The sequence below is a fragment of the Zonotrichia albicollis genome, chromosome 3 (genome assembly GCF_047830755.1).
Source record: "Zonotrichia albicollis isolate bZonAlb1 chromosome 3, bZonAlb1.hap1, whole genome shotgun sequence".
Lineage (NCBI taxonomy): Eukaryota > Metazoa > Chordata > Aves > Passeriformes > Passerellidae > Zonotrichia > Zonotrichia albicollis.
The window spans coordinates 33397291-33411093 of NC_133821.1; the positions used below are offsets into that span (position 1 = coordinate 33397291).

Here is a 13803-nt window from a genome sequence, read left to right on the forward strand (position 1 = left end):
TGTATCTTGATGGCCAAACAAAAGCATTCCTATACAAGAAATTTTACAATTAAGGAGGGGGCCATGGAATAAGCACAAGATATGTAATTACTAACCAATTCCCCATTAATACAGACTAAATGCTGCAGGAGACAACAAAACTTTCCACAAACTTTTACCTTGTAGAAAGTCTTTCAAGGATACAGAAAAGACCAGGCTCACTCCAAGACATTAAAAAATACTCCAATCATGTTACAGACCATAATTTTTGTTGGTTTTTTTAACCCTGCATGGCCAAGCAACAGCATATTCAGAAAAGTTAGCTGCCTTGAGCAAGTCAGTGGCAGCTCAAGCAGAGTCTCCTGCTCAGGTCTGAGCTTAGGTATGTCTGTACCAAGCAGCACAAGGGACTGGAAACAGCTGTTCAGGAACTTGGTTCAGGCTCACTTCAATTTTATATTTAGCAGGAATTTCTCAGGGTCACTACTCCACGTTTTTTCCCATATATAGCTAGCTGTTGGTTGCATTGTCTCTATCTTGTACTCCAGAGAAAGATCAAGTGAAATGTCAGGAACAAACTCTGCAATGCTGCTCTCAAGGACCACAGGTCAGTTTGTAAAGTGGACACCCATAGCAAATAGCTCACCAGCAGCCTCAGGCTTAAATTTTGTGTGTAAGTTGAATAAAACTGAGAAGAAAACACATATACAACAACAGCAGAACCAATTAAGTGGAAATTAAATGAAGATAGGGAGGGAAAGCATCCACCTCGTGGTTTTACTTTTCCTTGCTGTATTGTGAAGGCCTGCCAGCACTCACTCCTCTGATACTGAGCAAACAAGTACTTTGACAAACAAAATTTGGCAAACACACATTTCAACACAGTGAAAAAATCCCCAGTGAATTCACCTCGAACCAAAAATAGTTATTGCATTCCACACTGTAATTCTCTAAGAAGTTATATCTAATATGAAATCTCACTTCATTTTCTTGCTCATAGTTGCTTTGCATGGTAAAGCATGACCTTCTTAAGTAATTTCTTACTTGATTTTCCTTCTGTGGTTAATACACAACAGTAAAGAGAATTACACTACCTAGGCACAAGTAAGGAGGTATTGAAACATATTTCATGTACAATGAGTGCATGAACTTTTTACAAGAAAAAAGCTTGCTGTAAGTTTTCCCATGGTAAAAAAATTTAAAAAACAATCATAGAAGGATTACAAAAATATAATTACCACATTGTTCATTTGGCTGGAATTAAGTTACAAACCATGAAAAACAGAACTTTACAAATCTCAAAAATCTTACATTGCAAAGCATTGAGGTTGGTATCTGAAAACAAAGTGTTCCTGAATTTACTAAATACATATAGCCCCTGTGGTATGATGTGCTGTTTATTTAGTGTTTGGCACCAAACCACTGCTGCAGCAACTGAAATTTACCCTGTGTCAGCAGGAAAGCTGATGATTTAACTTCCAGAGGTGATCTTTAAATGCCACTTTCAACTTTCCCAGTCCCCCTTACCTGCTGTACAAATCTCTGGTCAATGTATCGCTTCGCAATGCTGGGCTGAAAATCCGGGCTCTCCAAAAACCTCAGGAAAAACTCATACACCAGCTACAAACGCGGAAATGAAAATTCCAGTTAGTAAGTACACCACAACACAGATCTCAGCCTTGTCACCACCACCAAAGGCTGTGGCACTAACTCACATGCTCAGAAAGCACAAAAGGAATCAAAGCCTAACACATCACTGCTTAACCACAGCTCCAACTGGAATTTACTGAAATAACTACAGTAAGTACCCAGAACACTTTAATTCCCGGAAGAGTCAAAGCTTAATAAATAATCTACTGAAAATACCACTAGTGGACAAAAAACAAGTTGTAAATGTTACATTCCTGCCATGTTAAGAACTTATTATGCAGAAATAGGTTACCAAACATGAGCAGCACTGAGAGTTAAATCAAATGCTCTAACATTACATAATTCCTTAAAGAGATGAAGAAACATCTCCTAAGTGTACCTGGAATTAAGTTTTGACCACAAACTCTGAAAAAGAAAAGTTGTATTAAAACACCTGAATGAATTCACAGAAACTGAAAGAATTCAGATTAAAATTAGGCTTCTATATCCTGGAAACTCGTTTGTAGCATATTATTTCTACTTAGTTCAAGTTCCTATTTGCTACAATCCCACAATGCCCAGAGATAAAAATCCTGACAAGAGCTAGAGCTAGCAGAGAGTGGCTTGAAGAGGCCAGAGCCCCAGTCCCACACTTTGGGGTTCATCAGAAGTCCAAGACAAAACACTGCACTTGTGTAACAATGGCAGATTAATAAAGTACACAGAAGGCACCTCTTCTCTAAGACAGAACTGAAAGATGCCTTATGTTTAGATTCCATTCAGAGCTATTCATGTTCTCAATGCCTATTTCATAACTCCATATAATTAAACAGCTGATTAGTAATAACACTACAATGCAATTTAGGTACATAATGCCAACACTGACTGGGCTTCTAAATAAAACCCATGCAGAGCTGTGCTCATACTCAAAGGCATGAATTTCAACTATTACCACTCTGAGGACTTAACTAAACTGAGAGCCAACACCTGAGTAATTCATAATTATAATTAGGAAGCTCACTTCAGAAAAATGCATGACAGTAAGTACTTTTATGTAGAACATTTGAGCTGACAGTTACTTATGCATAGCCTCAAGGAGGGTGTGCTGTATCTGCAAAGCAGAGGCTCAGAAACTCAAGCTACCATTCCCTTTGTCCTTCTCTGACAGACTGCAAGAAGAGCTTTTCATATCAGTAGTTTACACAGAATAACAGGATTGTTAGGGTTGGGAGGGATCTCTGGGAATCATCTAGTCCAACCTCCTTCCAACCCAAAACATGCCCATTCTACTGATCTTTTTCAAATTAGCAACCAGATAAATCTGTATAGAAATGTGCAACATATGGCCAGAGGGACGTTATATAGCACAGCCTCATAGGGATTAATTCTGGAATTTCATTTAATTCAAGATTTCTGTAATAAATTCCTATATGAATTATTTTTGTCAGTGACAACAGTAAAGAACAGCCATGTGCGATAACTGCCACAATATTAGAAGCTACCACCAGGGGGAAAAATAGAAAATAAAAGTTTCTATAAAATAGAAAATAAATGTTACCCACAAGAAAGGACAAGTTGACCCTGAAGCTCTGGAAGAATAAATATGGAATGAAACTCAAAGATTGCAAAGTCACAGCTGGAGTTCCAAGAAAAAGCTCTACTGAGCATTTGCAAGCCCTAAAGCCGAGAAAGGGTTAACCATAGGATGATTCAGATCCATCCTCACAATGAAGCTATGGAAGTGACAGATGAAATCCAAGGATATGCCAGGAAGATACTGACAGCACAGACAGAGATGCACAGACCTACATGTGCTGAGGAAATTGATTACAACCTGGAAGGATACAGAGAAAGAGCCACCAGAATTGCCATGGGATAGAACACTTTCTAAGAGTGAACACTACATTGGCATATTTTGTTTTCCCTAAAGGACAGGGGAGGAAGGATAATTACAGCTTCTTTCCATAAACAGATATACTGACTGTAATAGACATCAAGCAGATGAACTAAGTGAAAAGCACAATGCTGCAACATCTTGTAATAAGATGTCCAAGATTAAATGCAGGATATCAACTGGGTATGGTATCAAACTTTGGAAATCCTTGTGAGATACATGAAAGCCTCCTTATCCAGGGCATTTCAGGAATCAAGCTGCAGTGGCCATTTCTGGGTAAGTCAAACTCTCCCTTCTCCTGTATGCTAATGTTTGTAAACTTAAAAGCACAACAACAACAATCCAACTAGGGGCACCAGAACAGATTCTGGCCACAGCAGATCCTACCTAAAGAGACAGGCATGCTCAGCTTTCTTAAACAGAAACATTACTTTTGGAAATACTAGATCAGGGGAAAGATATTGGATTTAGTATTTTTTGTTCTCAAAACTGGTCTGCTTGGGCCAAAGGGCTATGAAATACAACTCCTAATGCTTCCTCTTTCAATTCCTCCCAGGCAAGCCCAAGGCACAAGTGAACTGATCACAAAGTCCACAGGCCCTTTTCTATGAGCAGGACTAGAGTTTGATTATGGGCTAAAGTGAACTGAGCTGGCATTTACACATTTTACCTCTGAGACACAGGTATTTAGCAGTCAGCTGGTGCTGCTGCTGACTACCGGAGACATTTGTTTAGCTCTTGCACCCTCCCACCCAACAAAGCCAAGCCTCTGATCCAGCTCATTTACAGCCACTTCACCTACAAATTAGAATCAGCCATATATAAGAAAATAATTATTACAGCCTTTAACCTGCAGAGTTATTTTCTGTGATAACTTAATTCTTGTTTGGTTTAAGTGTGAAATACTATGCTGAATACATACCTTTTAGAGTCAATATTAGAAGCCTAGTTTTTAAATAAGAGTTTTAAAATAAGAGCATTTGTGGATGCATTAGAACTGTAATGTTATAGGGGCAGAGGAGCATTTCAGCTCTTGAGAGGAGAGAGCAAATGGTGTGCAGATGTGCAGCAGCTTAACCTACCACTGCCAGGAGTTGCTACTTCACTTTTCTTTAACAGATACTACTTAAATTCAGCAATGAACTACCCAAGATATGTGCTTGGACATTTACAGCTGCTAAGAGTTAATTGAAAATAAAATAAATTTCAGCAGCGTTTCAAGTCAATCACGTGATTGATACAGCAGAGCTATAAAAATCACGAGATCCCAGGGAAGTGCAACAATGGAATAACCATGCAACTGTTACCAAACAACGCTGAGATTGTCAAGTTTTGGCATGGAGGGAGAGAAGAAGGAGGGGATTTCTATTTGCTCAAAGGACAAATAAAGGCCATTACTCCATTTTTTGTTATTGCCACGAGAAACAGAACTGTTAATATTAGCTTATATTTTATTGAAGCAACACTAAAAAGCTGCTGAGTTGCAGAAAACAAACCTCTTAGGTGAAGAACATAATTACCTAAAGTACCCACAGTTTTAAGACATACATACACCACAATTTAACAGTGTAATCTCTCTGTTTAAAAAATAGCATTTAAGCCACTTAAAAGAGTTACATTCAGCCAATTTAAAAAGCACCACTTTTTTTCCCCTCTTGAGTATAAAAACTCAATTGTGTTATAAAAGAAATTTTCTTGTTCTTAACAAAGGCATGAAACGACTGAAGTATCCACATTGCCTTACAAGAAGGCTTGGAAATAAAGGAACCACACACCTGTATGTGGGGCCATGAGGCTTCAAGAGTTGGTTCATCTTCTTCTGGATCAAAATCTGGGTTATCGCTAGGTGGAAGTGTTCTGAAAATATTAGAACTAATCTGTAAGGCAAAAAAAAATACTTGTATCACTGTTTATGCTTTCACAGATCACACTCATTAAGGTACTGCATTTATCCTGAAACCAAATGAAACAAAACCATGTAAAAAAAGTAACATAAGGCACTACCTCATTTTTTCAAAACTGCAGAATACAAACAGTCAGAAGTCTGTAAGATGCTAGTGAAAATTAGAATTTAATTTACTAAAATTAGAATTTCAGTAACTGCTTTATGAGCTTTGAGGTAGATGTGGTCATATTCCAGAATCTTCCCCAAACCGATGGAAGGTTGAAAAAAAAATCAGCTTGCCTATCAAAAACAGTTTTTAATTACATGACAGCAAGAACTGGTTTTATATAAGACCACAAATAACTAATTAATTAAGATTTAAAGAGAGCTCTCGCCACATAGGAGAGAGCATGTCTGTCATGTAAGACAGACAATCCCAAAAATTTAGAAATATTTCTTATTTCTACAGTTCTTTACTTGATTTCAAGATATTTCTGCTTACATTTTTCACCTTTGAATATTTCAAGATGTTTCAAGGGTTTAGAAATTTAGAAACATGTAACCATTCTATCTTTTCCATTTCACATAGTAGCTATTTTTTCTTAAAGTTAATCTAGGTTACTTTTAGTATGATACAGTCACATCAAATCAATTTCAAAAGGACAAGTTTAAAAAGGTTTCTTCAAGGATTTTGAAGTATATTGAAGTATGGACAGAAGACCATTCAGATGTCAAAGGTAAAATGCCATCTCTTGCACAGACAGCACATACTGGATTTAAATCTCTAACACAAACAAAAGAGAACATGCAGTTCAGTCCATTTCTGCATTTTCTACCATTCTTTCAGAAACAAGTTAACCCAACTTTTCCAATCACCTTTCAAACTCTTTCAGACTTTTTGATCAAATCTGTTTCAAGAAGCTGCTTATCACTCAAGCCTACTAAGCACAACAAGAAATGTTTGACAGGTTGCACAAAATCCTCCTGCACATATTCCAAGGAGTCTCCAAGGTGTTTGAAGAATCTAGCAAAAGGAGTTTACAAAGATCCTGAAGTCACCCAGCTGGCTCTGCACATAAGAATCAGCTGCGTCATTAAACAAGATACACAGCTATTGCATAAACTGACTTTTTATTTCCTCCTATGCCCTTTGCTCTGTGTCACTGTCTCCTGTTGGGACATGGCAAAGATCTCCTGGACTGGAAGGGCACTGAAGTTCTGTGTGGATGGGCTCAGCTGTCTCTGAGCTTAATGCACAAGAAAAACAATGAAAAGAACAAAACCCCAAACTAAATAAAACCACCCAAAGAAACAAACAACCCCACAAAAACAGTTGTCCTTTAATGCTGTAAACACAAGGGACTTGGGATTCCAAAGCTCAAGAACAAAAGGCTTGTGGGGGGAGGGGGAGAGGAAGGGGAAATAGGAGTCAGAGAACATTAATTTTAATCAAGCTCAAAAACCAGCAGTACAATCCTGGTTCTCTTGTTAGCTTTGTTTACTTTTACCAGGTATTCAATAAAACCCTCCAGCATATGAATCAGTCTCCTACAGAGAATGTTCTACCTCTGCTTTCAAGTGTTCTGGTAACATCTCCTGAAAACACTTCTTTTTCTTTCTAGATGCATCTTGCTGAACTGAGCTGGTCAGCCCTGAGCACAGAACATCACAGTAGTGAGGAAGTTTCCTGTCCAAAACAAAGCTACTAAATACCCTTCTGTAGCAGAAATAATTAGCAAGCATCTCAGCCAAGCCTTTGGAAAACCAATTGTATGATTTTCAGAGTATTCACTACCTCCACTAGCATTATTCATCTCTAAGAATATATGAAACTTAAAATAAACTTTGCACCCTTTTTATGCACTAGCCTGTCTCCCAAAAGAAAAAGTTAATTTACCTTATTATGTTTGCAATACTTTTGCAAATTCTTCTCTATATCCCCTCATATTATTTAAAACATTCTTTTGCTTTCCTAAGTTATGTCTTATCCAAAAACTGCGATTTCAGAAACACAAATTATAAAAGGTTTTTAAAGCTGGATAGATTTCCAGATAAATCCAGTACCAGCTTTCTAAATTAAAGTTTTCCAAAAATTGTATCAGAAAATGTGCCAGTTAGTGTACTGAAATACAGCAATTATGTTTTATTAAAACCAAAAAGAAAGAAGTCCCTTATTGTCTGTACATTTAATCTAATAATTTGAAAGATACTAGGTTCAATTCTAGTTTCTGAGTGTGCAGACTGAGGATACCTGATTTACCTTAAATTCTGAATTCACAACTCACACAGCCTGTTAGGACAATGTCATTACATGATATTTTTGTATGCTGCTGGGGAACAAGGCAAGGCTGATGGGCACAAGGAGATGAAGAGTTACATTTACTGAAGAGGCACTTCAGTCATGTTCCCAAAACTGATATAAGCTAGAACTTTCTAATTTCCCAGGAAGTTTTAAAACTTAAAATATTCACAATTGCAAACCCTGATTTCCTTTTAGCTTCAGAGCACTTTTAACTGAGAATTTCCAAACAGAGAAGACACTAGGTTTGGATGACCCAGAACTGCTGTGCTACACCTTCAAAGCCAATTGTCAGCAGAGCTCCTCCTCAGCTGAAGGGAAATCAGGCTGCCCAGGGCACCAAAAAGACAACCAACAGTGTGTCCTGCACATCTGCTGAAACAAAGATTTTTTTAAATGATGTTGTTCCATCCTCAGTGGCTTGAAATGGCACTGGTATCATTTCCAGCTGCCAGCCTGAGGAGCCCAGCAGAGCAGAGCCGAGCAGAGGAGCTGTGTGACACCTGGCTCAGCAGCTATCCTGGCAACCGGGACCGGTGAAGGAAGGAATGCCAGACACCTCCTCACCTGCACAGGCCCTGCCCATGCACTGGTCAGAAAGAACATTTTATTTCCCTTCCTGCCGTCTTTAAGGCCTTGTTGACTTTGCCTCCCCACAGCTCGGGTGACTCCAAGGAAACCTGTCTGAAACCTGAGGCTGTTTCCTCTGTGAGCTGCAGAGAAGTTGTCCCAGGCCTTGGGAAAGAAATTGCTTCTGCTTCTGCCACTGCTGCTACTCTGGCTTTTTTCAGGGAATTTTTTAGTCTGCCTGTCCTTTACTACAAGCCAGATTATAGCTGGATTTCATTAAGGCTATTTCTACTTTTTTATCCCAAAACCACACTTCAAACTCTGCAGCAAAACTCCATTTATTCTTTTTTTTTCTTTTAATGTAGGAACACTGAACAGCCTAAAAACTTAAAATCCAAGAAAACAAAAGTGAAACAGTAACTCTTCAATCTCATAAAAGTTTTGCTACCAAGAAAGGCCTGGAGCTTGACACAGGTGTTAGCTGGAGGGAGAGACAGACCCATGCAGATTTTTTTCTGAAGCTGGTACTTCGTCCTAATTCACAGCAAAGGCCTTTTCTGCTGCCAGTTGCCAGGGAGATTAGAAATACTATTCAAGCTTGGAGGGATCTTTTGTCTCAAGCTCTCAAAAAGCTCTCACTGAGCATTTAAAGCTCTCACTGAGCTTCTTCCCTTTCTGTCATTTTAGGGGAGAAAAGGAGATGGAAATTTGTTATGGAAGGAAAAACAAGCATCCACAGAATCCAATCATTTGCACAACAAAAAACCCTCAAAGGAACAGCTCGACACCACCTTATCTCCAAGAAAAGAAAACAACTCCAATATAAAAGAAAGCCTCCCTTCAACAAGTACTATGGGCTAGTTAGTATATTCTTTCTTCTAACAAGGGGCTACAGAGGGCACGCAGAATGAGAAAATACTGCAGGGATTCAGGCTTGCTGCCACCAGCAGCAAGAAAAAAAAGAAGCCTGAGAAGAGGTGAACATACTTTGTCCTTTATATCCTTATGCAAAAAACATTTAGGACAGAGAACCAGGTCCTTTAAAAAACGAAACTATACAAAACCCCCCAGTGTCCTAGATTTTTTCGTAAAACTTAATAAGCATCTGCTGAAACAGCCAAAACGATTAAAGGGTTCCAATAATCCTAGCCCTTCAGTATAATGGCAAAATTTCCACACTTTTTTACATTAAAGATCTGATCTTCCCTGTCAGCTGCCCAGAAAAAACACCAACCAAACAACAAACAAACCACCAAACAACAAATAAAATGAACCTTAGGAAAAAACTAATTAGTACTGTATAGAGAACTACACAAGTTGCAAGCTGTATATTTGAACTGCTCTGCTTATGTTCCTAAGAGCTCTTTTAAAGTCAGCATTTTATCTATGTAAACTTCACCAAAGTTTAGAGAACCATTAATGAAAATGCATGGGCACTAAAGCCATTGTTTTTACATTTCACACTTCTAGGAAAAAAAAAAATCCAATTATTCTCAAATTTCAGATTATTCTCAAGTGTCTTTCAGTTGCATTCCCTGTACATGGGGTATAGGCAGATCAAAAACATTACTTAAGTAGCATTTGAGAATGTACATAAACACCTGGGAAAGTCAGCAGATAACCACAAATATTTTGTTCATTATTCAACAAGCCATTAGCAGCAATTGCATGGGACAAGTCATCCTACGGTTTATAACATCAGCAAACCACTTGGGCTACTCTAGTACAGCTCTCCAAGGCCAAAATAATAACAAACAGCCATTAAAAGTATTTACAAAGTAGAGTTGCTTTTGTATACTGATAAACCTTTCTGCTGCCATCAGCATCTGCAGCAATCACTATCAGAAAACTTTAGCCTAATTCTCCATTGCCGCTAGAAAATAAAGATAGGCAGCACTGAAATATTGCCATCTTCTGAAAGAGAACAACTTGAAAGCTTACCCAGACTGCAAGTAGCTGCAGTGTACCAGTTCTTTCACTTTAATTAACCTGAATGCATCATGTTTCAGCTAATAATTAAAACCTGCAAGTTGTTTGTTTTTACAAGCCTTTCTGGGCCAAGTTATCATTAACAAATTATATTATATTGTATAAGCAGAATAACCAACCACAATTCTGAGTTAAATGCCATTAGAGTCATAAACTGATTTTATTAAAATACAAACTATAACAAGAGCATTCTACTTACCATTTTCACTATGTCAGCATAAGCTGACTCAACAATCACTCCACGATTTGTTGAAACATATTCAACCAGTTCATTCAGTGTTGCTCTCTTGATTTCTTTGCTTTTCAGGTCTGAAACAGAGTCCATGAAGTCAAAGAGCACACAGCACTGTTGCAACTTCTGACAAAAAAGATCTTGCTGTTCATTGAAGGTGGCATCTATAAAAGGAAAAAAAACAAACCAAACACTTATGTCTGTAGAAGCAAACAGGATTTCTAAATCTATTTTGTTGACAAGACTTTGCATAGCTATGACTTTTTTTTAATGTGAAAGAGTTGTGCTTCATAGTCAGCAAACTAACAGCAAATCATTAAGCAATTTTGCCCAAACTGAAAACATCTGTATGTCAGGATGGAACACCCACCATCCCCAGCTTCTGGTACATGAAAGAGCTAACAGACAAAGACAAGGCAGTAAATTTATTTACCAGCAATGAGTTACTGAATAATTTTATTTTAAATACATAAATATTAACAAGTCTCAGTTCTCCATCACCAAAAGTCATATCCAGAAGCAGTGCATCAAACTAACCTTTCATTCATCCGATTTGTCTCATTCTGCTCCCTAATCCTTTATTATGTAACCTGCTTAAAAGCTGTAAAATCTGCTTTGAAGGAACCTTGTCTTTTTACCCCAATGCAAAATGCTTCACATACTTTCAACATCATGTGATCAACGTTTCGCTGAAGAAAGAATTCCAATATTTCGAAAGGATTAATCCTGAATTTTAATGGCTTGGTCTAAATAATTTATGACAATCTCAGTCATATAAAGGTTTTCCAGAATTTTTGGCCTATTAAGACAATGTGTTTGGCTGTGACTTAGCATTTTCATTTTAGCATCCAGTACCTCTGTAATCTGATAAGCAGAATTCCTCCATTAGCATTTCACATTTACTCTAAAAGAGATGGATTATCAAGCACTACACTCCTCAAAAATTTAATACATCCTTAATATGGTGTAACTGTTCCAAAGCTGCATGACCATAACAATCATTAAAAAGTCATGGTTTTAACTGAAAATTTGGTTTAATGTGTCTTTTGTTCTTATTCTCAACTGTTTATACGGGTTCAAAGCCACTGGACCAATACAGCATCACCTCATCTATCAGCCAGTTGGCATTTCACTCACTCTGGTGAAAAAATAGTATTCCCAATTTTATCTCCAAATAAAGAATGCTCTCCCCTGAAGAATTTTCAAGACCAGTCTACAGCCTGACTATATCCCTTAGCCTCATCCATTCACTGCAGTATGGCTATGAGCACTGCTGCTTCATCACCAAAAGAATTAGCAAGACAAGAAAATGCAACTGAGTACTGAAAATCTTAAGTCTCACTTTAAAACCTGAACAAAGCACAAAAAATCTGATGCTTCTTTTTAATGCCTTACAATTATTCTAATTCAACAAACTTCATTAAGTTTATACCTTTAACTGTATAAATAAAGTTTAAATATAATTATCAGGTCACTCTGATAATGCCTGTTTCTCGGGTTTCCTACCAAAGCACCTTTCATTTAGTGGCTGGAACAACAACAGTCAGCAACAGTTATCTGATAGAATAGCTTTGTCTCCATAAGCAAAAGGTAATTGCTGAAATGGACTGACACCCAGGCACAGAACCTGCATTGTGCTCCCTTTGCCCACCTGACAGCTGGGATCCTATCAGCTGAGCACAACCACCTCAGGAGCTTTGAACAGCCAGCAATCACTGCTCTCTCGTGAAGAACGATTCACACTCCTGAATGTCAATTCTGCCATTTGAACCGCTTTTCTTTTGAAGAAAAAACCTTGCAAGATGCCTATTTCACTCAGATGACTACAAAGACACGAATTGTTACACTCTGCAAAATAATGAACCTCAGCTGTAAAAACATTTGTAAGTTATGTAACATTTCAGCTCAGATCTTCTAATATTCTACAGCGGATTGCATGAGTAAGTATTGTATCATAGCAACAAAGCAATAACAGTGACATGCTGAGGATAAAATCCAAAAAAGCCTAATTTAAGGAACCAACACTGGGAAGGCAGCTTTTTTTGTTGCTAGCCCCAAGCTGATAGGCAGACTGCCACAGGAACCAAGCCTGCTCTTATTTTCCCTCGCTACAAACTCAGCTATAGTTCGAGTTACAAAGGCCCACAAGTGAGGCACAGCTAATACAATACAGTCAGCTGCTGATAGATTTTTTTTTTAAAATTAAAAATGAAGTATCACTAAGCAAAATTTACTTAGAAGTTTCAAAAACCAGCAGACAGCACCTGAATACTTCTAACCATGGCTCAAACAGACTAAAGACCTCAGGTTAAAAGCCAGTAACTGGAATTCATACAAAATAATTAAATCACTTATTACCTTCCCTAGGATACCAAATAAATTCCTGCATTAGCCACTTCTCGTTAGACAGCAGAGTAAAAGAGAATATCTCCCCTGCCATGCACCAGCAGACCATTTCATTAGCAACCTGATCTCTCTCAATTGGACATGTTTCCTCAAATGGAAAACCCACCCATTAATCTGTTTTGTTACTTTTAAAACATTTAAAGTAAAACCAAAGTAAGTATCTTCTTGTAAGCATACATCCTTTTTTTGGGACTTGCAAGGGGAAACACAATTATTTTGTCAACTTATCATCTTTAGTCATTTGCAAGAGATGAAAATTATGTGCAACCATGTCAAAAATAAGGTAACAAGAAAGCCAGCTCTCTTCTATCAGCACAATCTGTCTTCATGTGCTCAATCCCTCCTTGACACATTGTGCATTTGTCCCAGGAATGTTATGAAAGGTACCATGGGAACCACCAAGTGATTGAGGAAAATTTGTTTGTCATATAGGGCTCTTAACTTTTCAGAGCCTTGTCTTTATCCCAGCACAGTGAAAGGTAGAAAACTTTATACCACAACAAAATCATATCACAATAGTTTATTCTAGTTCTAGGAATAAAATAAACTGTGTCACCATAACTGCATAAATACTGGAGCTTTTGGCTTTAGTAGTTGAACAACCCACAGCATGATTTTTAAACCAGCTTTAATCTAATATTCTGTGAAGATTTACATCATACATGTGGAGCTCAAGATAATTGCTACTCTTCAAATAATAAATACCATAAAGACCACAGAAGATAAAATAGGTTCAAAATAGACAGTGGATGCCTCAATGAAACAACCCTGAATCAAGCATAATGATGGGAAATCCTGAAGACAAAAACTTAACATCCAGCACCAAAAGAATTATTGCAAATTATGATCCACTTTCATCATGACTTGCCTCTGGTCATTTCCATGATAGATAGTAGACAGCTTGTACCTGATTAAAATAC

General features: G+C 37.7%; 1 protein-coding gene across 1 annotated transcript in view; it reads right to left on the reverse strand.

The window, feature by feature from the left end:
- Nucleotides 1-13803, reverse strand: part of PPP2R5A (protein phosphatase 2 regulatory subunit B'alpha) — a 41700-nt gene that overhangs the window by 12515 nt on the left and 15382 nt on the right. Inside the window, exons 2-4 of the mRNA XM_074537112.1 lie at nt 10445-10641; nt 5278-5379; nt 1507-1599 (exon numbers count right to left, since the gene is read on the reverse strand). Coding sequence (XP_074393213.1) covers nt 1507-1599; nt 5278-5379; nt 10445-10641 — 392 coding nt within the window. The remainder of the gene's footprint in view (nt 1-1506; nt 1600-5277; nt 5380-10444; nt 10642-13803) is intronic.